The following is a 25,486-nucleotide window of genomic DNA, read 5'->3' as shown; positions in this document are numbered from 1 at the left end:
GTCATTCTTAACTTTTGAAAGTACTTTGTTTATATTTGGATGCAGTCAGAGACAAGTTAAACTTGTTGAGGACAAGATATGGATTGGATGTGTTTGTGGATCAACAAATGAAGCAAGATGGACAGAAGACCCACAAGATAATGTCACATTGATGAGATAAGACATGACATCTATGATAAACTCTCGTAATGTTATAACTTGATTAATGGTTTCTGTTCTGATAAAATTAAAAAAAGCAAGATTTTTCTGTGTGCCATCAGATCTGGATATGTAACCTACATTGTTCTCTGACCTGTTGGATTGTGCCTTGTTCGGAGGTCAAATTGCAAATAATTATAGACAACCCTAAAGCTTGGCTATTTTTGGGCTGTTGGTGAGCTAATTTGGTTTTACATTTCTTTTAGTCCAGCATCATTGTGCGGGACTGAAGTCTGGACTTTGTACCCATTTGGGTAACTGAACCTGTGCTCTTAGCTGGACGACTGAATGCCAAACCACGAGGTCAAACCGCCAGTAATGACACAGACATAGCTGCTCCCAAACTATTGCTGAGTGGTAATACAACATTTATTGATAATGGAACCAGTGGTTTTGAAAACAAGCTGTTATAATCTGGAGATCGACTAACTTGTGCAACTACACTTCACGTCATGATCCAAGGGAGACAACTCTGTTAACCATGTGCCCATGCAATTCCATCCAGAAAAACAAAGCCATTCGGTTTGTTTAAACATTTATTGACATGTTGCACCAAGATTTTTTGCAATTAACAATAAGTCGTGAAATAGAGTAAAATCTAGTTTGAAATATCAACCTTAAAGCAGTGTATTAAAATATGTAGCTTTTACAAGAGGTATGAGACACTGTACTACACATCTGGGAGAACAAGGCTGCAATCCATCTTCACAATGGCAGCTTGCGTTAAATCAGTAACTGTTATCAAGCACAAATATTTGCCAAACATTTGACTGACACAAAAAATTCTTTACAATTATGTAGATGTCCATATCTGCATGCAATTACTTTCAACATTACTGAACTTTAATTTACTGATCATACATACTTCCACCGATACAACAAAACTCCATGATACGACGACAAGCAGGAGCAGCCAGCGTAGCAGCATCCATGTCCACCGTATCCTCCAAATCACACACACAATTATACAGGCAAACAGAAGAAAGTAATAGTAAAGGAAGATCACACCAGAGATTTCATTTCCAGCAACAAGTCAAAATACACATGCCTTAGAGACATCTACAGAAATGGCTCTGGTGAAATACACAGAAACAGTTCCAAGAAACCGTACCATTGTAAACCTGGTGCAGGCTGGTTAGTTGTTTCGTTGGTGACTACATGTCATATTCTTGTTGTACACATCTCAATGACTAACTGCTTATCATAAATAAAATCTCATTTATTTTACTGACTCAGACAATTTGCCAACAAATAATAACACACAGCCTAAGAATCAAGAATGTCTTAAGTCTTGTTTTCAAACGTGATTCTTATGAAAGAACCAGCAATACATTTGCACATGTATCTACGATTTTAATTGTCAAAATAAATTGAGGCGGGAGAAAAAAAACACACAAAAAACCCCAAGAAGAATGTTAATATTACGTATGAAAATACAGGGATCTTGAGCCTGGTGATCTTTCACTTCTTAGTCAAAATGTAGGAAGCAATATGTCAAGATGACAAATGTGATGACAAACAGCAAGTAATCACATACATGTGCTCCTGATGGAGACACGTCAAACAACACTGGAGTCCTCGTGATGGAGACAGGTCAAACACAAGATGCAAGACATGAGTAGAAAGGCAAGAAATACAACAGCATCATTCATCCTCACTCAGTAGAAACACAGATGGTGGCAAAGTTCACAAATGGAACTGCAACTTGGAATTTTACGGAAGATGAGGGTTCACGGATTGGGAGGGTTGGGGTCCTGGATGGGAAGATTGGGCAGACGGGTTCATAGAATGTGCAAAAAAAAAGCCCACAGACTGTCAAGTTTTTTTGGTTTTGGAAAATGGGCGTCAAGGATTGGCGACATCTGCCAGACACATACATTTCAATAAATCCATGTGGGTTGAAGATACGAAAAATACACAGTAATCACATTTATTTTACAGACCATTAATACAAAGGTAAAAAAATAAAACAACTGTTTACTGTACGATGGTCAACTAATAATTTAACTTGTGATTGAAAAGGTCTTACTTATTCTGCAAATAGTCATAGGGACAGCATTAACAGAATCAATGAGACATGTTTCTCTGACATCACTAAGCAAAAGGAACTATCCCCAATATATAGACAAGACCCTCTGCAAAGCTCAAAGTTTCCCCAAACACTGTTATTTTACATCCCTAACCACCTGATGGAGAACTCAATGCCTGTGTGTCATGTCGGCCCTTGCAGGGTATTCGAGTCATGCTGAGAGTACACCTCTTTCTTGTTGAGTACAGATAGAACTATCCTTGGCTTCACGAAGAAACATCCCTAGTGTATCTTCAAAGCGAGCTAGTGTTCAAGATCAGGTCCATGTCATTTACCACACGAGCACACGGATGAAAGTCAGAATGGTAAAACTCATGTTGAAAATGGACTGAAATTTCTTCATCTATTTGTGACCAATCTCATTGGAACGTTCTACATACATTGTGATGTGATATCAATAATCTCCAAACAATACTGAACAACTATTTTCAACAATGCTTTCCAAACAAATTAATAAGAATTTATTTGCTATATCATAACAGCCATCACAGAGAAGCCTTCAAACGCACTGCTCAACAAGTGTTATTTTGTGTTTTCTTCTATCTTTGAGATAAGTTCTTCAGCATCTTCGGAAGTCTTGACACGAAGCAGAATTGGATATGGCTTGTCACTGGCTGCCTTCAGGTCAAAGGGCGGGTTAGGGATGCACACAAAGAACACATTATTTTTTCCTTGCTTCTTGACTGTCATAGATTCGGACATGATAATATTCAGCATAATGCTTCCTGTAAAAGAACACAAAAAAATGGTTAAATGTCATACAAGAGTGTGATTTACAGTTTGTACCAGAGAATTACTGCCATTCAAAATAAGGCAATCAGGCTGTTACTATGCATCCATGCTTTATTTGTCATGCATTAGCTATTTATATTGACATATATTCAACTGAGCAAGCAGACACTGACACTTGCAGCCAGTCTGTGAATGGCTACCTGGGACATAAGTTGTTGAAGGCTGATATCTACACCATCTGGGCAACATGACACAATCTGGGCAACCATCCATGCCATCATGGAAACCATTCATGCCACCTGGGCAACCATTCATGCCACCTGGGCAACCGTCCATGCCATCTGGGCAACCGTCCATACCATCTGGGCAACCGTCCATACCATCTGGGCAACCATCCATACCATCTGGGCAACCATCTATGTCACCCGATCAACCGTCCATGTCACCTGAGCAACCGTCCATGTCATCTGGGCAACCGTCTATGCCATCTGGACAACTATCCATGCAACCTGGACAACCATCCATACAAACTGGACAACCATCCAGACCATCTGGACAACCATCCATGCAATCTGGACAACCATCCATGCAACCTGGACAACCATCCATGCAACCTGGACAACCATCCAGACCATCTGGACAGCCATCCATGCAACCTGGACAACCATCCATACAAACTGGACAACCATCCATACAAACTGGACAACCATCCAGACCATCTGGACAACCATCCATGCAATCTGGACAACCATCCAGACCATCTGGACAACCATCCATGCAACCTGGACAACCATCCAGACCATCTGGACAACTATCCATGCAACCTGGACAACCATCCAGACCATCTGGACAACTATCCATGCAACCTGGACAACCATCCAGACCATCTGGACAAACATCCATGCAACATGGACAACCATCCAGACCATCTTGACAACCATCCAGACCATCTGGACAACCATCCATGCAACCTGGAAAACCACCCATGCAACCTTGACAACCATCCAGACCATCTGGTCAACCATCCATGCAACCTGGACAACCATCCATGCAACCTGGACAACCATCCATGCAACCTGGACAACCATCCAGACCATCTGGGCAAGCATACAGACCATCTGGACAACCATCCATGCAACCTGGACAACCATCCATGCAACCTGGACAACCATCCATGCAACCTGGACAACCATCCAGACCATCTGGACAACCATCTATGCAACCTGGACAACCATCCAGACCATCTGGGTTAGCATCCAGACCATCTGGACAGCCATCCATGCAACCTGGACAGCCATCCATGCAACCTTGACAGCCATCCATGCAACCTGGACAACCATCCAGACCATCTGGACAGCCATCCATGCAACCTGGACAGCCATCCATGCAACCTGGACAGCCATCCATGCAACCTGGACAACCATCCAGACCATCTGGGCAAGCATCCATGCAACCTGGACAACCATCTAGAACATCTGGACAACCATCCATGCAACCTGGACAACCATCCATGCAACCTGGACAACCATCCATCCCACCTGGGCAACCATCCACTCCATCTGGGCACCATGATATACAATCTGGGCCACCATCCCACATCAATTCATTACAATCAGATCTGTTTCTCTGATTGGGTAGCTCTCTGTCATGATCAGACAACACTCCAAATCAAGAGAACTTTCTAATTGACTCAAACGTGTGGAGGCTTCTTAATTCTTGAACCTTTTGGAACATGTTATTTCTGTATATAGCGAATATAGGCAGTTCTGAATGGCGATGAAGGACACACATTATTACATGTTTCAGGTATTGTGGGCATGTAAGATGTTGACATAGCGAGGTATAAAAAGGTGTTTTGACGGATTGGGGACTGTTCTTCATCTAAAATACAACCCAGCTACAACCCAGACACCGTGACTACATAGCCAAATGTTGCTCCTGATTACAAGATTCCATGCTTCGTGTGCTTGGATGCCCCTACTGAGGTTGTAACAAACATGAAAGTCGTACCAAGGTTAGTGTCTGCTCGGATTATCAGTTGCAGCTTGTCACTGGCCTTCTTGAGATGCAGGTTGCCCACGCCACGTTCCACCCACTTCTCATCCTTCTGGTAGAACAGTTTACACCTATAGGACACAGAAAAATACACAGTTTACACCTGTAGGACACACAAACACACACACAGTTAACACCTGCAGGACACACAAACACAAACACACACACAGTTAACACCTGCAGGACACACAAACACAAACACACACACAGTTAACACCTGCAGGACACACAAACACAAACACACACACAGTTAACACCTGCAGGACACACAAACACAAACACACACACAGTTAACACCTGCAGGACACACAAACACAAACACACACACAGTTAACACCTGCAGGACACACAAACACAAACACACACACAGTTAACACCTGCAGGACACACAAACACAAACACACACACAGTTAACACCTGCAGGACACACAAACACAAACACACACACAGTTTACACCTGTAGGACACAGAAACACACACAGTTTACACCTGTATGACACAGAAACACACACAAAGTTAACACCTGCAGGACACACAAATACACACAGTTAACACCTGTAGGACACACAAACACACACAGTTAACACCTGTAGGACACAGAAACACACACAGTTTACACCTGTAGGACATACAAACACAAACACACACACAGTTTACACCTGTAGGACACACAAACACAAACACACACACAGTTTACACCTGTAGGACACAGAAACACACACAGTTAACACCTGTAGGACACAGAAACACACACAGTTTACACCTGTAGGACACAGAAACACACACAGTTTACACCTGTAGGACACAGAAACACACATACAGCTTACACCTGTATGACACAGAAACACACACAGCTTACACCTGTAGGACACAGAAACACACACAGTTTACACCTGTAGGACACAGAAACACACACAACTTACATCTGCAGGAGACAGAAACACACACAGTTTACACCTATAGGACACAGAAACACACACAACTTACACCTGTAGGGCACAGAAACATACACAGTTTACACCTATAGGACACAGAAACACATACAGCTTACACCTGTAGGACACAGAAACACACACAGCTTACACCTGTAGGACACAGAAACATACACAGTTTACACCTATAGGACACAGAAACACACACACAGCTTACACATGCAGGAGACACAAATACATACAGCTTACATCTGCAGGACACACAAATACATACAGCTTACACCTGCAGGACACACAAATACATACAGCTTACACCTGTAGGAGACACAAACACAAACAGCTTACACCTGTAGGACACACAAACACATACAGCTTACACATGCAGGAGACACAAATACATACAGCTTACATCTGCAGGACACACAAATACATACAGCTTACACCTGTAGGAGACACAAACACAATCAGCTTACACCTGCAGGACACACAAACACATACAGCTTACACCTGTAGGACACACAAACACATACAGCTTACACCTGTAGGACACACAAATACATACAGCTTACACCTGCAGGACACACAAATACAAACAGCTTACACCTGCAGGAGACACAAACACATACAGCTTACACCTGCAGGACACAGAAACATACACAGCTTACACCTGCAGGACACACAAACACATACAGCTTACACCTGTAGGACACACAAACACATACAGCTTACACCTGCAGGACACAGAAACATACACAGCTTACACCTGCAGGACACACAAACACATACAGCTTACACCTGTAGGACACACAAACACAAACAGCTTACACCTGCAGGACACACAAATACAAACAGCTTACACCTGCAGGACACACAAATACAAACAGCTTACACCTGCAGGACACACAAATACAAACAGCTTACACCTGCAGGACACACAAACACATACAGCTTACACCTGCAGGACACAGAAACATACACAGCTTACACCTGCAGGACACAAATACATACAGCTTACACCTGCAGGACACAGAAACATACACAGCTTACACCTGCAGGACACACAAACACATACAGCTTACACCTGCAGGACACACAAACACATACAGCTTACACCTGTAGGACACACAAATACATACAGCTTACACCTGCAGGACACACAAATACAAACAGCTTACACCTGCAGGAGACACAAATACATACAGCTTACACCTGTAGGGCACACAAACACACACAGCTTGCACCTGTAGGGCACACAAACACACACAGCTTACACCTGTAGGACACACAAACACATACAGCTTACACCTGCAGGACACACAAACACACACAGCTTACACCTGCAGGACACACAAACACATACAGCTTACACCTGTAGGACACACAAACACATACAGCTTACACCTGCAGGACACAGAAACATACACAGCTTACACCTGCAGGACACACAAACACATACAGCTTACACCTGTAGGACACACAAACACAAACAGCTTACACCTGCAGGACACACAAATACAAACAGCTTACACCTGCAGGACACACAAATACAAACAGCTTACACCTGCAGGACACACAAACACATACAGCTTACACCTGCAGGACACAGAAACATACACAGCTTACACCTGCAGGACACACAAACACATACAACTTACACCTGTAGGACACACAAACACATACAGCTTACACCTGCAGGACACACAAACACATACAGCTTACACCTGTAGGACACACAAATACATACAGCTTACACCTGCAGGACACAGAAACATACACAGCTTACACCTGCAGGACACACAAATACATACAGCTTACACCTGCAGGACACACAAATACAAACAGCTTACACCTGCAGGACACACAAACACATACAGCTTACACCTGTAGGACACAGAAACATACACAGCTTACACCTGCAGGACACAAAAACACATACAGCTTACACCTGTAGGACACACAAACACATACAGCTTACACCTGCAGGACACACAAACACATACAGCTTACACCTGTAGGACACACAAATACATACAGCTTACACCTGCAGGACACACAAATACAAACAGCTTACACCTGCAGGACACAGAAACATACACAGCTTACACCTGCAGGACACACAAACACACACAGCTTACACCTGCAGGACACAGAAACACACACAGTTAACACCTGTAGGACACAGAAACACACACAGTTTACACCTGTAGGACATACAAACACAAACACACACACAGTTTACACCTGTAGGTCACACAAACACAAACACACACACAGTTTACACCTGTAGGACACAGAAACACACACAGTTAACACCTGTAGGACACAGAAACACACACAGTTTACACCTGTAGGACACAGAAACACACACAGTTTACACCTGTAGGACACAGAAACACACATACAGCTTACACCTGTATGACACAGAAACACACACAGCTTACACCTGTAGGACACAGAAACACACACAGTTTACACCTGTAGGACACAGAAACACACACAACTTACATCTGCAGGAGACAGAAACACACACAGTTTACACCTATAGGACACAGAAACACACACAACTTACACCTGTAGGGCACAGAAACATACACAGTTTACACCTATAGGACACAGAAACACATACAGCTTACACCTGTAGGACACAGAAACACACACAGCTTACACCTGTAGGACACAGAAACATACACAGTTTACACCTATAGGACACAGAAACACACACACAGCTTACACATGCAGGAGACACAAATACATACAGCTTACATCTGCAGGACACACAAATACATACAGCTTACACCTGCAGGACACACAAATACATACAGCTTACACCTGTAGGAGACACAAACACAAACAGCTTACACCTGTAGGACACACAAACACATACAGCTTACACATGCAGGAGACACAAATACATACAGCTTACATCTGCAGGACACACAAATACATACAGCTTACACCTGTAGGAGACACAAACACAATCAGCTTACACCTGCAGGACACACAAACACATACAGCTTACACCTGTAGGACACACAAACACATACAGCTTACACCTGTAGGACACACAAATACATACAGCTTACACCTGCAGGACACACAAATACAAACAGCTTACACCTGCAGGAGACACAAACACATACAGCTTACACCTGCAGGACACAGAAACATACACAGCTTACACCTGCAGGACACACAAACACATACAGCTTACACCTGTAGGACACACAAACACATACAGCTTACACCTGCAGGACACAGAAACATACACAGCTTACACCTGCAGGACACACAAACACATACAGCTTACACCTGTAGGACACACAAACACAAACAGCTTACACCTGCAGGACACACAAATACAAACAGCTTACACCTGCAGGACACACAAATACAAACAGCTTACACCTGCAGGACACACAAATACAAACAGCTTACACCTGCAGGACACACAAACACATACAGCTTACACCTGCAGGACACAGAAACATACACAGCTTACACCTGCAGGACACAAATACATACAGCTTACACCTGCAGGACACAGAAACATACACAGCTTACACCTGCAGGACACACAAACACATACAGCTTACACCTGCAGGACACACAAACACATACAGCTTACACCTGTAGGACACACAAATACATACAGCTTACACCTGCAGGACACACAAATACAAACAGCTTACACCTGCAGGAGACACAAATACATACAGCTTACACCTGTAGGGCACACAAACACACACAGCTTGCACCTGTAGGGCACACAAACACACACAGCTTACACCTGTAGGACACACAAACACATACAGCTTACACCTGCAGGACACACAAACACACACAGCTTACACCTGCAGGACACACAAACACATACAGCTTACACCTGTAGGACACACAAACACATACAGCTTACACCTGCAGGACACAGAAACATACACAGCTTACACCTGCAGGACACACAAACACATACAGCTTACACCTGTAGGACACACAAACACAAACAGCTTACACCTGCAGGACACACAAATACAAACAGCTTACACCTGCAGGACACACAAATACAAACAGCTTACACCTGCAGGACACACAAACACATACAGCTTACACCTGCAGGACACAGAAACATACACAGCTTACACCTGCAGGACACACAAACACATACAACTTACACCTGTAGGACACACAAACACATACAGCTTACACCTGCAGGACACACAAACACATACAGCTTACACCTGTAGGACACACAAATACATACAGCTTACACCTGCAGGACACAGAAACATACACAGCTTACACCTGCAGGACACACAAATACATACAGCTTACACCTGCAGGACACACAAATACAAACAGCTTACACCTGCAGGACACACAAACACATACAGCTTACACCTGCAGGACACAGAAACATACACAGCTTACACCTGCAGGACACAAAAACACATACAGCTTACACCTGTAGGACACACAAACACATACAGCTTACACCTGCAGGACACACAAACACATACAGCTTACACCTGTAGGACACACAAATACATACAGCTTACACCTGCAGGACACACAAATACAAACAGCTTACACCTGCAGGACACAGAAACATACACAGCTTACACCTGCAGGACACACAAACACACACAGCTTACACCTGCAGGACACACAAACACATACAGCTTACACCTGTAGGACACACAAATACATACAGCTTACACCTGTAGGACACACAAACACATACAGCTTACACCTGTAGGACACACAAACACATACAGCTTACACCTGCAGGACACAGAAATACATACAGCTTACACCTGTAGGACACACAAACACATACAGCTTACACCTGTAGGACACACAAATACATACAGCTTACACCTGCAGGACACAGAAACATACACAGCTTACACCTGCAGGACACAGAAACACATACAGCTTACACCTGCAGGACACACAAACACACACAGCTTACACCTGTAGGACACACAAACACATACAGCTTACACCTGTAGGACACACAAACACATACAGCTTACACCTGTAGGACACACAAACATACACAGCTTACACATGTAGGAGACACAAACACATACAGCTTACACCTGTAGGACACACAAACACATACAGCTTACACCTGTAGGAGACACAAACACATACAGCTTACACCTGTAGGAGACACAAACACATACAGCTTACACCTGTAGGGCACACAAACACACACAGCTTACACCTGTAGGACACACAAACACATACAGCTTACACCTGCAGGACACACAAACACACACAGCTTACATCTGCAGGAGACACAAACACACACAGCTTACACCTGTAGGGCACACAAACACACACAGCTTACACCTGTAGGGCACACAAACACACACAGCTTACACCTGTAGGGCACACAAACACATACAGCTTACACCTGCAGGACACACAAACACATACAGCTTACACCTGAAGGACACACAAACACATACAGCTTACATCTGCAGGACACACAAATAGAAACAGCTTACACCTGCAGGACACACAAATACAAACAGCTTACATCTGCAGGACACAAAGGGTAGTGGCGATCAATTCTATGAGGAGATGGGGTACTGGGGGAAGACAAACAAGGGGTACGTGGGATCCATTTTCTGGGAAGACAAACACGGGGTAGTGATGACCTTCTGTTCAAGGCAATCACACAGGGTGTGATGGGGACAGCCCACTGTGGGTATGTCCATGAAGGTGGATGCTCACCTCTTGGTGTAGAAGGAGTCAGGCTCCTTGACTTCACTGACTTCAGCTGTGGGAGGAACATACTCGTCATCGCCACCTGCAACAGGTACAGTCACTGACTCCAAGGTTTGGGTGGAAAATGCAAAATCGCATTCAACGGAAAAGCTCAATGCTTTTACTTTTTGAGGTTTTTCATTTTCAACCAAAACCGAGGGGCATCTTAACAAAATTTGAACCATCTAAAAGCAAAAAATAAAAAAAAAAAGAACAAGAAAACAGCATTATCACTAGCCCCTGCCATGGGGTACATTAGAATTTTGTCTATTCATATAATGAATACAAACTACAACAAGTATTTGTCACAAAGGGACCAAATGTCCCCCGCCTGTATATACACCATAGTACCAAATATGAAGACAATCCAGCGATTAGTTCTTGAGATATCGCGGCAACACCGTTTTCCAACTCCAAAAGCAGATTTGCCTGCTGTGACCTATACACCATAGTTCCAAATATGAAGACAATCCAGTGTTTAGTTCTTGAGATATTGCGGCAACAAACAGGTGGGACGTACGGACAGTCGTGAATACTATATCCCCTCCTTCGCGCTCTTGGGCGGCGGGGGACAAAAAAAAGTCCTATAAAGTCTTAAGAAGACATTGGCAACTTGGACCGCTTTGTGTCATCAGAAAAAATGATTAATGTGAAATTAATACACACAAAAGGCACCTTCTCAGGAAAGTATCTCTTAGATAAGCTAACTGCAAAAACAATGCCATGACAATATGGATCAAGGGCCATAACTCTGTAAAATTAATAATTGACGGGACCAGTTTTCGAACTCAGTCTTGACTTTTGAAGTATCTCTTAGATAAGCATGCAAACTTTCATTCATGAAACTTAATTAGTTACTGAGAAAACATGTCCCCATTTCACCCAGTATGCCACTTCGTTGAAAAAGCACGAAACAAGGGACATAACTCTGCAAAACATTGATTTAAAACACCAATTTTCAAGCTCATTTGAGATCATGACCAGTACCATCTGTGTGTTAAATTTCATTTCTCTGACTAAAATAGTTTTTGAGAAAATTTGTTCCCTTCGTGGCGGAGGATAACAAGAAAACATTGATATACCTTACAGTGAAACAATACAGTGGTTGTGGTATAAAACATATTCAACAGCAGGCGAGAGAAAGACTATGTGCAACATGTAGACAACTAGAGTCATGGCACGTAAGGTAGAACAGCCTTTCATCACCTTAAATGGTGGCTCAATTGGTTACAATACTACAACATGTGAGGTTGCAGGTTTGATTCATGTCATGGAATTAACCCGTCAAAAATCAACATTGGATGCATATCAAAAGGCTGTTTACTATGAGCTAGGAAAGTACTTACAATACAATAGGTAAAAGACGCAGTAAGTTCATCGCAAATATTCATTCCCATCAAATGTCCTGTGACTATATTCAGTACACTGCCCAAATAAAAACAGTGGCTGAACAGAGGTCCTTGTACCAATGTGGGGACTCGATTCTAGGCTTAAGGCATGACTTATAAACAAACCTCTTACGAAGTTACTCTGTTGTAAATATAGGTTTGACTTTTCTAGGGTAAACCCTTAAAGGAGTTATTTCCTCAGAATAACTCCCTAAATTTCCCTCCTCCACGGGCTTACATTCTCCATCAAAACCTCGTGGGGAGTTTATATCCATTACAAGAAAACTTTTAAGCCATGAAGCGACCTCATCACTAAACAGGTAAATTTGGGATCAAGGCATGGCTGAGGGACGCAATTCTGCACAGCGATTGTGACGCCCTGAAAAGACTTTTCAACTGAACCTCTTACCTGCATCAGTATCGGTCTTGGGAACAGAGTTGGACCCAAAGGCCAAGCCTCCAACTGAGGCGCTGCTACTTTTGGTGAAGTTGAAGCCAGAGAAGCCACCATTCCCTGGTGCAGAGCCACCAAAGCTGCCAGCAGTAGAACCCAACTGGCCAAATCCATTGCTAGGCAACTTGAACCCTCCAGTAATTGTACCTGCTAATGTGAACATGGGCACACGATCATTATACCTTTGATGTTACAAGTAGAGAAGTGAGTGCACTATGCACAAGAGGAAGGGAGTGAATGGGGTTTGTTTCAACGCAGTCGACAATATTCCAGCAATATCACTGCAGACTGCCGAGGGTGATATTTTGAGTAATGCCCAACACTGTCAAAACAGTGCATGACACAAAAATCAACCAAGTCACCGAGTCTGACCATCCAATTCACTTATCACCCCATTTTCACAACAGACTTCAGTGTATCTCAGTATTTTACCTCATCTCTCCACCAGGGCACCTACCCAACCCGGATCTCCACCTTCACCCATCCCGGATCTCCACCTCCACCCACCCCGAATCTCCACCTCCACCCAACCCGGATCTCCACCTCCACCCAGCCCGGATCTCCACCTCCACCCACCCGGGATCTCCACCTCAATCCCGGATGTCCACCTCCACCCACCCCGGATCTCCACCTCCACTCGCCCCGGATCTCCACCTCCACCCATCCCGGATCTCCACCTCCACCCATCCCGGATGTCCACCTCCACCCATCCCGGATCTCCACCTCCACCCAACCCGGATCTCCACCTCCACCCATCTCGGATCTCCACCTCCACCCACCCCGGATCTCCACCTCCACCCAACCCGGATGTCCACCTCCACCCACCCCGGATCTCCACCTCCACCCACACCGGATCTCCACCTCCACCCAACCCGGATGTCCACCTCCACCGACCCCGAGATCCCAGTTGAAAAATAGGTCCTCGGCAACCAATGCTGGTTGTAAGAAGCGATGTAATTTCACATTACTAACAGTCCTTTCTCTAACTTAGTCTAAGGGGCAGTTGCCTGTCCAAGTTTCTTACCTGTTTCCAGTTTCTTCTCCTTGGCAGGCTCTTCACCTTTAGTAGAGTCAGAAGTGGGCTTCACATCTTTCTTCTTCTCCTTCTCCAATTCCTCCAAATGTTTCTCATAATCTTTGAATATCGGAGTCAATATACAGAATGGGTTCTTTTCCACATGCTGTTCAATCCAAGTCACCACACTCTGGTTCAAACTTTTCAAGTTCATTAAGAATTCCGATTCGGATTTACTGCCACCATTCTCACTTTTTACTGAATCAGTCTTTCCTGAATTTGAACCATTTTTGTTTTTGTCTGAGAAAAGAGCCCCGCCAAAACTTGCTGTGGATGCATTTGACTTGAATCCTGCGAATCCTGTGAACACGCTAGCTCCACCTTCCTACAAACATAGCATCATTGCAATGGAAAGTGGTAGACATAAAGGAAACTGAGTGTGATCAAAGGGAGACAATTCTGCCCGGAAAGTTGAACTACAAACTTCCAGCACCAGGTTGGAGATATAAGCTTGCTGCTCCAATAGAGCCCATTACTAAACAAATGTTTAAAATCATGTAGCATATTGAGAAGCATTAAGTGGAATATACTGCCTATAATTATCTTAACCACACATACAAATAATTCATCAATAGTAAAACAATTGCCTGATTTAGTGTGTATACATTTTGGCAAATAGATAAAAATGTGTGTATTCGTCTATTGTCAAATGTGCAGTGACATTCGACTGACATGGAATGCAATATGGTGATTGTAAACTTAAGTGTTCTGCAATAGACTTAAAATATATAGTAGGCCTCCTGACACCTGTGGAGTGAACACACATCCCAGCAGGCATTAGAAGTGTCAAATTCAACAGTTTCAATTGTTGTAATTAGTTATGAATAACATAAACTATGCTAATTTCAAACCTGCCTGTGTGTTGGTAAGCAAGGATTACAAGTTCAGATTAGAGTTACTTCCCTTTAATCTGAGAACCGACAAGTAGCAAACTGGCTGACTTCATGATTGTTAGCAATACTTTAATGATTTCTACAACATATAATAATCAAGCCTTAAAGTTGGTTAACTTCTATCATAATACTATTGCAATAGCATGGGCTGCTACCAGTGAGAAGTATCACCACAATTGGTACTGCACATTCATTAAGATTTTATATTTGACAACACTGTTGGCTGAACATGCTGAAGTGGCTGAGCAGGCTGGCTGCAGACGAGGCAGCCATTACAGAAAGCAGATGGCTGCAGATGAGGAAGCCGTTACAGAAGGAAGCTGGCCGCAGACAAGGCAGCCATTACAGAAGGAAGCTGGCTGCAGATGAGGCAGCCATTACAGAAAGCAGATGGCTGCAGATGAGGCAGCCGTTACAGAAGGAAGCTGGCTGCAGATGAGGCAGCCATTACAGAAGGCAGATGGCTGCAGACGAGGCAGCCATTACAGAAGGCAGATGGCTGCAGACGAGGCAGCCGTTACAGAAGGAAGCTGGCTGCAGATGAGGCAGCCATTACAGAAGGAAGCTGGCTGCAGATGAGGCAGCCGTTACAGAAGGAAGCTGGCTGCAGACAAGGCAGCCATTACAGAAGGCAGATGGCTGCAGATGAGGCAGCCATTACAGAAGGAAGCTGGCTGCAGATGAGGCAGCCATTACAGTAGTTGAAACGAGTTGTTTCAGCTCACTGTGAAAAGTGCCTTCAAAAAATAATTTTACAATGTGAATGCCCCGACCATCATCTTGACACTTGAACCCTAGGCTATTGGATTTGGTTTGTTTGTTTGTTGGTGTATAATGCTTCACTCAGCAATATTCCAGCTATATGATGGCGATATGTAAATAACTGAGTCAGGACCAGACAATCCAGTGATTATCATCATGAGCATTTTGGCGCAATTGGGATACGATGGCATGCATCAACCAAGTCAGCGAATTTGACCACCCAATCCAGTTTGTCGCCTCTTACGACAAGCACGGGTTGCTGAAGAAACTATTCTATTGAGATCTTCACGAGTGTCCAGGTCATTGGATCCTGCTCTTGCATCTTCGATTTTATGGCACATCCCTGTCACTTGTCAATATATTCTAATAACTTCTCAGAGGATTTTTCACATTTCCAAAGTTCAAATTTATACCCACTAAGAATTTCATTTCACAAACAAATATGGAATATTCCTTCCCCCCCCCCGTCAATGTTATGTTCTACTGAGGGCAAGACTCAAGCTTCTTCATGGGCATGACCAACACTGATGAACACTGATCTTAATACCTTGAACAGTTTTATCATGCTGCATACATCCACTTAGGTTTAGAGATCATCTCTTCAGACGTTTCAGAAGTTGAAACTTAACAGATGGATGTCAACACAACCTAAAAGTCCACTTCCAGTTCCACCTTCAGTGCTGTTCAGCAAAACTGTACAGTTCAACAAAACTATTTTTTGAAAAAATCAGAAAAAAACCATGAAAAAACACCAATACTGACATGTTTGAGTTTTTATCCCTGGGGTTCAACACTTACACTTCCAGCGTCCATCCCCCGTCGCTTGGCTTTCTTTATCTGCCGGGTTTTCAGGACGTCCTCGGTAGCCTGGATGAATTCTCCAGCCTGAAATGATCAAATTTACAATGGACTGACTGTACTTCCTACTCACAGCAGCAGGCTTCACCTACAGACGACTACCTGGACTGACTGTACTTCCCACTCACAGCAGGCTTCACATACCGACAACTACCTGGACTTACTGTACTTCCAACTCACAGCAGGCTTCACATACCGACAACTACCTGGACTTACTGTACTTCCCACTCACAGCAGGCTTCACATACCGACAACTACCTGGACTTACTGTACTTCCCACTCACAGCAGGCTTCACATATCGACGACTACCTGGACTGACTGTACTTCCCACTCACAGCAGGCTTCACCTACAGACGACTACCTGGACTGACTGTACTTCCCACTCACAGCAGGCTTCACATATCGACGACTACCTGGACTGACTACTTCCCACTCACAGCAGGCTTCACATATCGACGACTACCTGGACTGACTGTACTTCCCACTCACAGCAGGCTTCACCTACCGACGACTACCTGGACTGACTGTACTTCCCACTCACAGCAGGCTTCACATATCGACAACTACCTGTACTGCCCTACATGTTACAGTTATTCCCAGGCCTTCTGTACTGCCCGACATGTTACAGTTATTCCAGCCCTTCTGTACTGTCCTACATGTTACAGTTATTCCAAGCCCTTCTGTACTGTCCTACATGTTACAGTTATTCCCTGCCCTTCTGTACTGTCCTACATGTTACAGTTATTCCAAGCCCTTCTGTACTGTCCTACATGTTACAGTTATTCCAGCCCTTCTGTACTGTCCTACATGTTACAGTTATTCCAAGCCCTTCTGTACTGTCCTACATGTTACAGTTATTCCCTGCCCTTCTGTACTGTCCTACATGTTACAGTTATTCCCAGGCCTTCTGTACTGCCCGACATGTTACAGTTATTCCAGCCCTTCTGTACTGTCCTACATGTTACAGTTATTCCAGCCCTTCTGTACTGTCCTACATGTTACAGTTATTCCCTGCCCTTCTGTACTGCCCGACATGTTACAGTTATTCCCAGCCCTTCTGTACGGTCCTACATGTTACAGTTATTCCCTGCCCTACATGTTACAGTTATTCCCTGCCCTTCTGTACTGCCCGACATGTTACAGTTATTCCCTACCCTTCGGTACGGTCCTACATGTTACAGTTATTCCCTGCCCTTCTGTACTGTCCTACATGTTACAGTTATTCCCAGCCCTTCTGTACTGTCCTACAAGTTACAGTTATTCCCTGCCCTACATGTTACAGTTATTCCATGCCCTTCTGTACGGTCCTACATGTTACAGTTGTTCCCTGTCCTTCTGTACTGTCCTACATGTTACAGTTATTCCCTGCATGTTACAGTTATTCCCTGCCCTACATGTTACAGTTATTCCCTGCCCTTCTGTACTGTCCTACAAGTTACAGTTATTCCCTACCCTTCTGTACGGTCCTGCATGTTACAGTTATTCCCTGTCCTACATGTTACAGTATTCCCTGTCCTTCTGTATGGTCATGTCTTCTCTACCTCTTCTGGTTCATCCTCTTCATCCCAGTTTCTGTCCGTCAGTTCCCGGGTTGCAGTTCTCTTGGCCATTGTTAATCTGAAACACCCAGCAAGTAGCTTTACCACATGCTGCACTGTCCCCTCAATATGCATGTACACACTCACTAAAACATATCATGTACCCCTCAACAGTGCAGTCAAACATGACAAACTACTTGTTAAAAATGGGTGGTGAAATTGGGATGAACATCGCGTTCATGATTATTGTACTTAGATAGTGACGTACATACACCATGATACACATGTGTGTGCGTGCATGTGCACGTCTACTTGTACTAGTCCGGACTAATGCTGAGTTTATAGCCCACTGAGATAGCATGCCACAGTTTAACATGAATAACTAACTCAGACACAGACACAGGACATTCTACCACTAGACTACGGAGGCAGTCACTAGTTCAACATACACTGACTTACATTCAGATTTCAGCATGTTCAACTTCACAGCTGTCAAGCATTCATAGAAGTGTCATGACTTTGTGTCTTGCATACAGGTCAAATTAGCATGATGTTTACAATGTGATTAGATGTTTACAATTTTGGTGAAACGCACACTGTGATGTGTGAAATTTGATATAAAACATCACTAGACATGATGATTTACCATTTAAAATGTATTTCCTGCTCTCTACGGTATTCTTTTATATGCAGAGATTAAGATTACCGTGTGTATTTTCTCGTAAACTAAGCCAGAAATAGCAATCAGGAGTGCACACGTTTCCTCCCAATCTGCTGGTGTTTCAGTTAAAACGTACCCAGTGATACCACTTCAAGGAATTTTGATGCAATGGTCGGAAGTTGTATCTGAAATTATTATTTTATCAGGAATAATATATTCCAATAACGTGTTTGTTATCTTAGTTGCAGGTTTCACTATATAAATATATTTAAAATTATAAGAAGCATAAGCTTAGCAGTTTGGTACAGGTGGTATGCAGGATTTTTTTATGCATGGATCAATTTGACCAGTCACCATAGGGACTTCCTGTGCGACGTGTATTTCGATTGCGAAAAAGTTATGTTGATATTTAATAGCCAAACTTCCTCCAATATGACTTTTACCAAGTCACTGTATGTATCCATTTTTTGCAACTGATGTTTCAAGGAGTCAATAGCCGTAATCTGACCGTGGCTGCTGTAAATAACGGTGAGTTGTGCGATCTACGGATAACTTAACATACTATTTTGCTGAAATTATTGTAAACATTATTATAATTATTGAATGTTATTTTGAAAATAATTGATGAAATAAATTGCAAACATTAGTCCAGATAAAAAATGAACACCTTTTTATAACCAGATATTAAAATAATAGGAATAAATTGCATCCTTCAGTTCAGATTTCTTGACTGGTATTTCTGGTGTTATGTGATCACGGTGATCAGCTGATAATGTATACTGAACCACAAAATAAACGTCACCCCAAGTAACATTGCATGAAAAGTTGCCATTTAAATAACTGGGTAGTTTTTGTCTAAGTTTCTAAAATTTAACGTTACCTTGAAAGGAAAAAGAAAGTTGATGATAAAAAAACACATCAGATGACAATAAAACCGATCACCCAAACGCCACACGGCAACGGCCATGGTAACCCGATGCACGCGAGTTTCGTGCAAATTGAAATGCACATGCATTCCCCCATTTCTTGCCCTGTAAAAATCCACCAAGATCGGATAACATTCATTCGTTATTGAATTGCTACCACATGCCAAGGTTGACAAGAAATCAGCGACACCAAGCCCTTGTACGATTGCAAGCTGGACAAACAACCTGGCAAGTAGCCAATGCATTTCAAGTCCACGTAAGGACCATAAACAGGCTCCAGCAACAGTACTAGACCAACACTACAGATGACCGACCACAGAGTGGAAGACCAAGGGTCACCACCTGACGTCAGGATCGTCAGATTGTGTGACAGCATCTTCAAGATCGCTTTGTTACTGCTGCGGAAAGTGCTGGACAGACCATGGGGACACACCAGTGACACATTAGTGTGGACACCGTCCTTCCACATTTGATGAGCAGACACCTCCACTGTCACAGGCCACACCGAAGACCCATTCTGACACCACGTCATAGCCGGCACCGTCTTCAGTGGGCAACTTAGCACCAGCATTAGGGCCACCAGGAGTGGAGAAGAGTCCTCTTATCAGACGAGAGACATTACTGTATCTCAAAAGCAGATGGCAGAGAGAGAGTCTGGCGACGCCATGGGGGACGTTATTCGGATACTTGTGTTGTTGAGAGACTCGTGGGGTGGTCCGAGCATCATGGTGTGGGGTGGAATTGGTCTTGCAAAGAGGGTTGGCACTGTGGTCTTCCAGGACATCCATCCAGGGAGAGGGAATGGTGTCACAGTAGTTCGGTACATTGATCAAGTCTTGAGACCACACGCCATACCTCATTTGGCACGCCGCCGTAACCACGAGTTTCTGCATGATAGTGCCCGTGCCCACACTGCGAGAGCAACAAGAGACTTCCTACAGCAGAATGGTATCAGAACCATGCAGTGGTCTGCCCTCAGTCCCGATTTAAATCCCATTGAGCACCTGTGGGACGAGATTCAAAGACAGCTGAGTGACGTCTGACCAAGGCAGACAACTGCAGCTGAACTGCGTCAGGCATTCCTCAGAGTGTGGGCTCAAGTGCCTATGGCCTTCATCAACCACCTCATCCATTCCATGTATCGACGTTGCACGGCAGTCATCAATGCACATGGTTGACACACAAGATACCGCCATTTTCTCATTTTCTCAGAGACTAGTGTTGCATTTCACTTTAAGAACATTTGACACTTTGATGACATGCATCAACCAAGTCAGTGATCCTGACCACCCGATCCCGTTAGTCACCTCTTACGGCAAGCATGGGTTGCTGATGACCTATTCTAACCGCTTGTACCAGTATCTGTATTTATCCAATCATCATATATTCTACTTTCTTGCAAACAAGATTATTCTAACCTATCTGCAAGTAACTATATTCAATCAGTGTATATTCTGTCTTTCATCAGCTGTTCATGGTTATTGAATCAGCAATCAGTGCATATTCTGTCACAAGGTTGTGTTTTAGAGGAAGGGGTTATGCAGGGCTCAAAGTTCACTTTTAGACTTACTTGTTGATAGCTAAGTAAATATTATTAATCGGTAGCCAAAATGAAACGCCAGTCTCCATGCAACCTTACCTACTACAATCGTGATAAATAAAAGATTATGTTTATTTGAAGTTGTTTATTTTTTATAACTGATTACGGTAAAAGACATCAAATTTGAACACAATGTTGCAATTGTAACAATGTTAAATTGTGAGCATTTATATATCAGCTGGCTCTCAAATAGATGTTTGTTCCAAGAACTGTCAAACATGATATGATGACATGATCATGGATAGTCACTTTTAAAAGATACTTTACTTCAATCTCAACTTTGTACGCAATGGTGTATGCCTGATGAGTAGATATGAATAATATATTTCAACCTGAGTTTAACCTGAAACAAGTCTTGAATATGTTGAAAGATTAAACAAATCAATATGTCAGTGAAATTGACTTTATTTAATTTGTCACTGATTCATGTAAATTGAAAGTTCCCAGAGACTGTGTGATAGATGAAGGCAACATTTATCAAGGAAAATATCTGTTTTGAAAACATCTTTGCTACTACATGTAATACACCTTTTAAAAGGTCTAATCCTACTGTTCATTCACATGAAAGCAATTTTTATTACATTATCTAAATAATGCATTTACAACTTAATTAAGTTTGTTGTAAATACAAATGTAAGCTCACACATTCATAACATCCACATTACCAACCAAGGAAGTGAAAGATTAACGGTTTACAGCAAATACAAGATTTCATAAAATCCACTTACCTATTTCTTTATTATTATCAATGTTTACGTAATCGGTAAATAATTTTAAGAAGAATTAAAAATAATATCTATCTTCACCCATTTCCTGATAACAGCGGCTGTCTGCTAAGTAACATGAAGAAATATCTACGTAAGTCAAAGACTGCCAAGTGACACACCATTAGTTAGAAAGCTACATGACAGTAACCGTTCCCGGAGTCTTTTTGTTGCTGTAACATACAATTTTTGGGGTAAAAATTGGTTTCTAATGATGCTTTCTTGCTGAATTCTGCTACAAGGTTATTGATTGGTCAAATTTGAGCATGTGACCTAAGGCAGCCAGTCAAATTACAGCAATGGTACTGTCCTTGTGTATGATGAATTTCAGATTTTGACGAAAGTTTTTTTGTTGAATTGTGTTATTCTGAACGTTTTATGCAGGAAATCCCGACCTATATTTAAAAAAAATGGAACTTCTATGGAACTGCTAGGTTACAGGCTGTGACAAACATTTTTCATGCATATATTTTGGCATTAAGCATCCAAGCCGAGAAATTGAGGCGACGAAAACCATGATATCATTTCACTTACAAGAAAAGATGGAAATAATAACTTAGCTGTAAGTCTGACAACTTTTAGATATATTTTTGTTGATTTTATATATTACTTGGCATACTATATTCAAAGATTTGCTTGAAACATATTTATTTTGCTCTTTGACATGTCTGATGTGGACCAGTTGTCAAACTTGAAGTGTGTGTCAAAGAGTCATATGTCCAAAAACATTGCAGGAAATTGTGAATTTTTATTTCTGATAAATTGAAATGGAATATTTCATACATTGTGAAATTTAAAAAATGAGTGATATGACAGGTTACTTCATAAAATTATATACTATTTTGACGTGATTACAGCTTGGTTGGTCTACCGGCCTGCGGTGTTGAAAGAGTTAAATTCATGATTTTTTCGTGCTGGCCCAGACATAAGTGTTTTAAAATATTTCATTGCAACTTCACTCGCAAATGCAACCTTCAATGTCATCCAAGTACGTGCAAGAAAACCACTTGTTGAACTATGTCAACAGAGAAGTCACTCCACCACGAACAATACTTGATGAACGAAACTCATGCTTGAGTGAATTTCCTTTGATATAGGACACAATCATGACACATTTGACATAATTCATTACTTTGAATTCATTTTAACAGATTGCCAAATCATTTACATTTCTTGAATTAATAATGAATTTGATCCATGTTTCATAACTTGCCCTCTAGTGATCTTAACATTGTATGATCCGAGAGAGACCCTACCTTAGACATCATGTATAATGTATATATCAAAATCCATTCATAAGTACTCAAGTTATCACATACACAAGCTTTGGTGACACCAAGTCCATATCAAGATCTTCACCTTCAGTGCCATCCAATCATACGTGGGAAATATCCCTAGGGGTATATAGGGGTAATATACAAGATAACACAGGAAGCATGTCACATGTGAAGATGATGAAATATCTTACACCTGTCATAAGAACTTGATTGAGAACATCAAATTTGAGCAAATACCTTTTTGCAAGTCTATGAACACCATTGGTATGTTCATGCTACAGTTATGACCCATGAAGACCCGGGGTATAGAATAGTTCTTCAGCAATCCATGCTTGATGTAAATTAAGAGGCGACTATGCTTGTAGTAAGAGGAAGCTAACGGGATTGGGTGATCAGGCTCGCTGACTTGGATGATGCATGTCATTGTATCACAATCGATGCTCATGATGTTAATCACTAGATTGACTGGTCCAGACTTGATTATTTACAGACCGCAATTATATAGCTGGAATATTGCTGAGTGCAGTGTTAAACAACTAACAAACTACAGTCAACCCTCGCTACAGTGCAGGTTTCAGCGTCCATGAGTGAACCTCGCATTATTCCCAAAGTGTTGCTGGTTGGGGCAGCAGCACTTTGCAGAGTTGCATCCCTTGGGCACATCAGAAACTTATGATTGTGGGTTCAAATCCCCCCAAATACATTTCTAGGTTTGCCAGCACCATAACTGTGCGTGTGGGTTTCACCAAAGTGGTGAATGTCAGAGACCCAAATGTCTCTGTGAATATAATGTGACTGTAGGTCGGGTAATATTTTATCTTCTTGAGCATAATGCTACTTTGTATATATTATGTATATTATGTTGAATCGCTTCAGGTGCACAAACAAGAGACAACAGCTGTGGAAAAGAGGTCCCTGTAGAACAGGGTTAACTCTAACATAAGTCATGTTAATCCCCGAGTATCACATTGTACTTGGAAGGAGTACGACGGTTAGTTCACTAACCACAACTTGCCAAAATTGCCTTGGCAGTGTCATTGTAATTGTAATAGTGCACTGATTGATCATATCATAAACTTGATCATTGATCATGTAATAAAAAAACTGTAAACATTTCGTAGCATATACTCCTCGAAATATTCATTCTACCAAAACTAAATGTGTATAAATAAATGACTGCAGCCATCGGACATTAAGACACTTGTATGTAAATGTCGCCGAAATGTGTGTAAAAGACTGATATAAATAAAATTTTGCATACTTTTTAGTATGGAACAGTTTGATGAGCCATGTTGGCGATTATTGATTGAGTGCGTATGGTTTTACGCCACTTTTATCAATATTCCAGCAATATCATGGCGGGGTACACCAGAACTGGGCTTCACACATTGTACCCATGTGGGGAATTGAACCTGGGTCTTCGGTGTGATGATCGAACACTTTAACCACTAAGCTACCCCAATGCCCCTCATGTTTGAGATTAACCAATCAGGGATCACAACATAAAG

The 25,486-nt window shown here is 42.4% G+C and overlaps 1 protein-coding gene across 1 annotated transcript in view; it reads right to left on the bottom strand.

Moving 5' to 3' along the window:
- Window positions 1-731: 731 nt before the first annotated feature.
- The window catches only part of LOC139462569 (nuclear pore complex protein Nup50-like), a 30,767-nt gene continuing 6,012 nt past the window's right edge, over window positions 732-25,486 (bottom strand). Inside the window, exons 2-8 of the mRNA XM_071244399.1 lie at window positions 18,754-18,829; window positions 17,152-17,238; window positions 14,648-15,023; window positions 13,579-13,773; window positions 11,749-11,824; window positions 5,030-5,145; window positions 732-3,012 (exon numbers count right to left, since the gene is read on the bottom strand). Of these exons, the coding sequence (XP_071100500.1) occupies window positions 2,810-3,012; window positions 5,030-5,145; window positions 11,749-11,824; window positions 13,579-13,773; window positions 14,648-15,023; window positions 17,152-17,238; window positions 18,754-18,822 (1,122 nt within the window). The 5' untranslated portion in view covers window positions 18,823-18,829 and the 3' untranslated portion in view covers window positions 732-2,809. The remainder of the gene's footprint in view (window positions 3,013-5,029; window positions 5,146-11,748; window positions 11,825-13,578; window positions 13,774-14,647; window positions 15,024-17,151; window positions 17,239-18,753; window positions 18,830-25,486) is intronic.

The sequence above is a fragment of the Haliotis cracherodii genome, unplaced genomic scaffold (assembly GCF_022045235.1).
Source record: "Haliotis cracherodii isolate W230 unplaced genomic scaffold, xgHalCrac1.p SCAF_15, whole genome shotgun sequence".
Taxonomy (NCBI): domain Eukaryota; kingdom Metazoa; phylum Mollusca; class Gastropoda; order Lepetellida; family Haliotidae; genus Haliotis; species Haliotis cracherodii.
The sequence above is the reverse complement of the archived record's forward strand: the minus strand, read 5'-3'. Positions and strand labels throughout refer to the sequence as shown.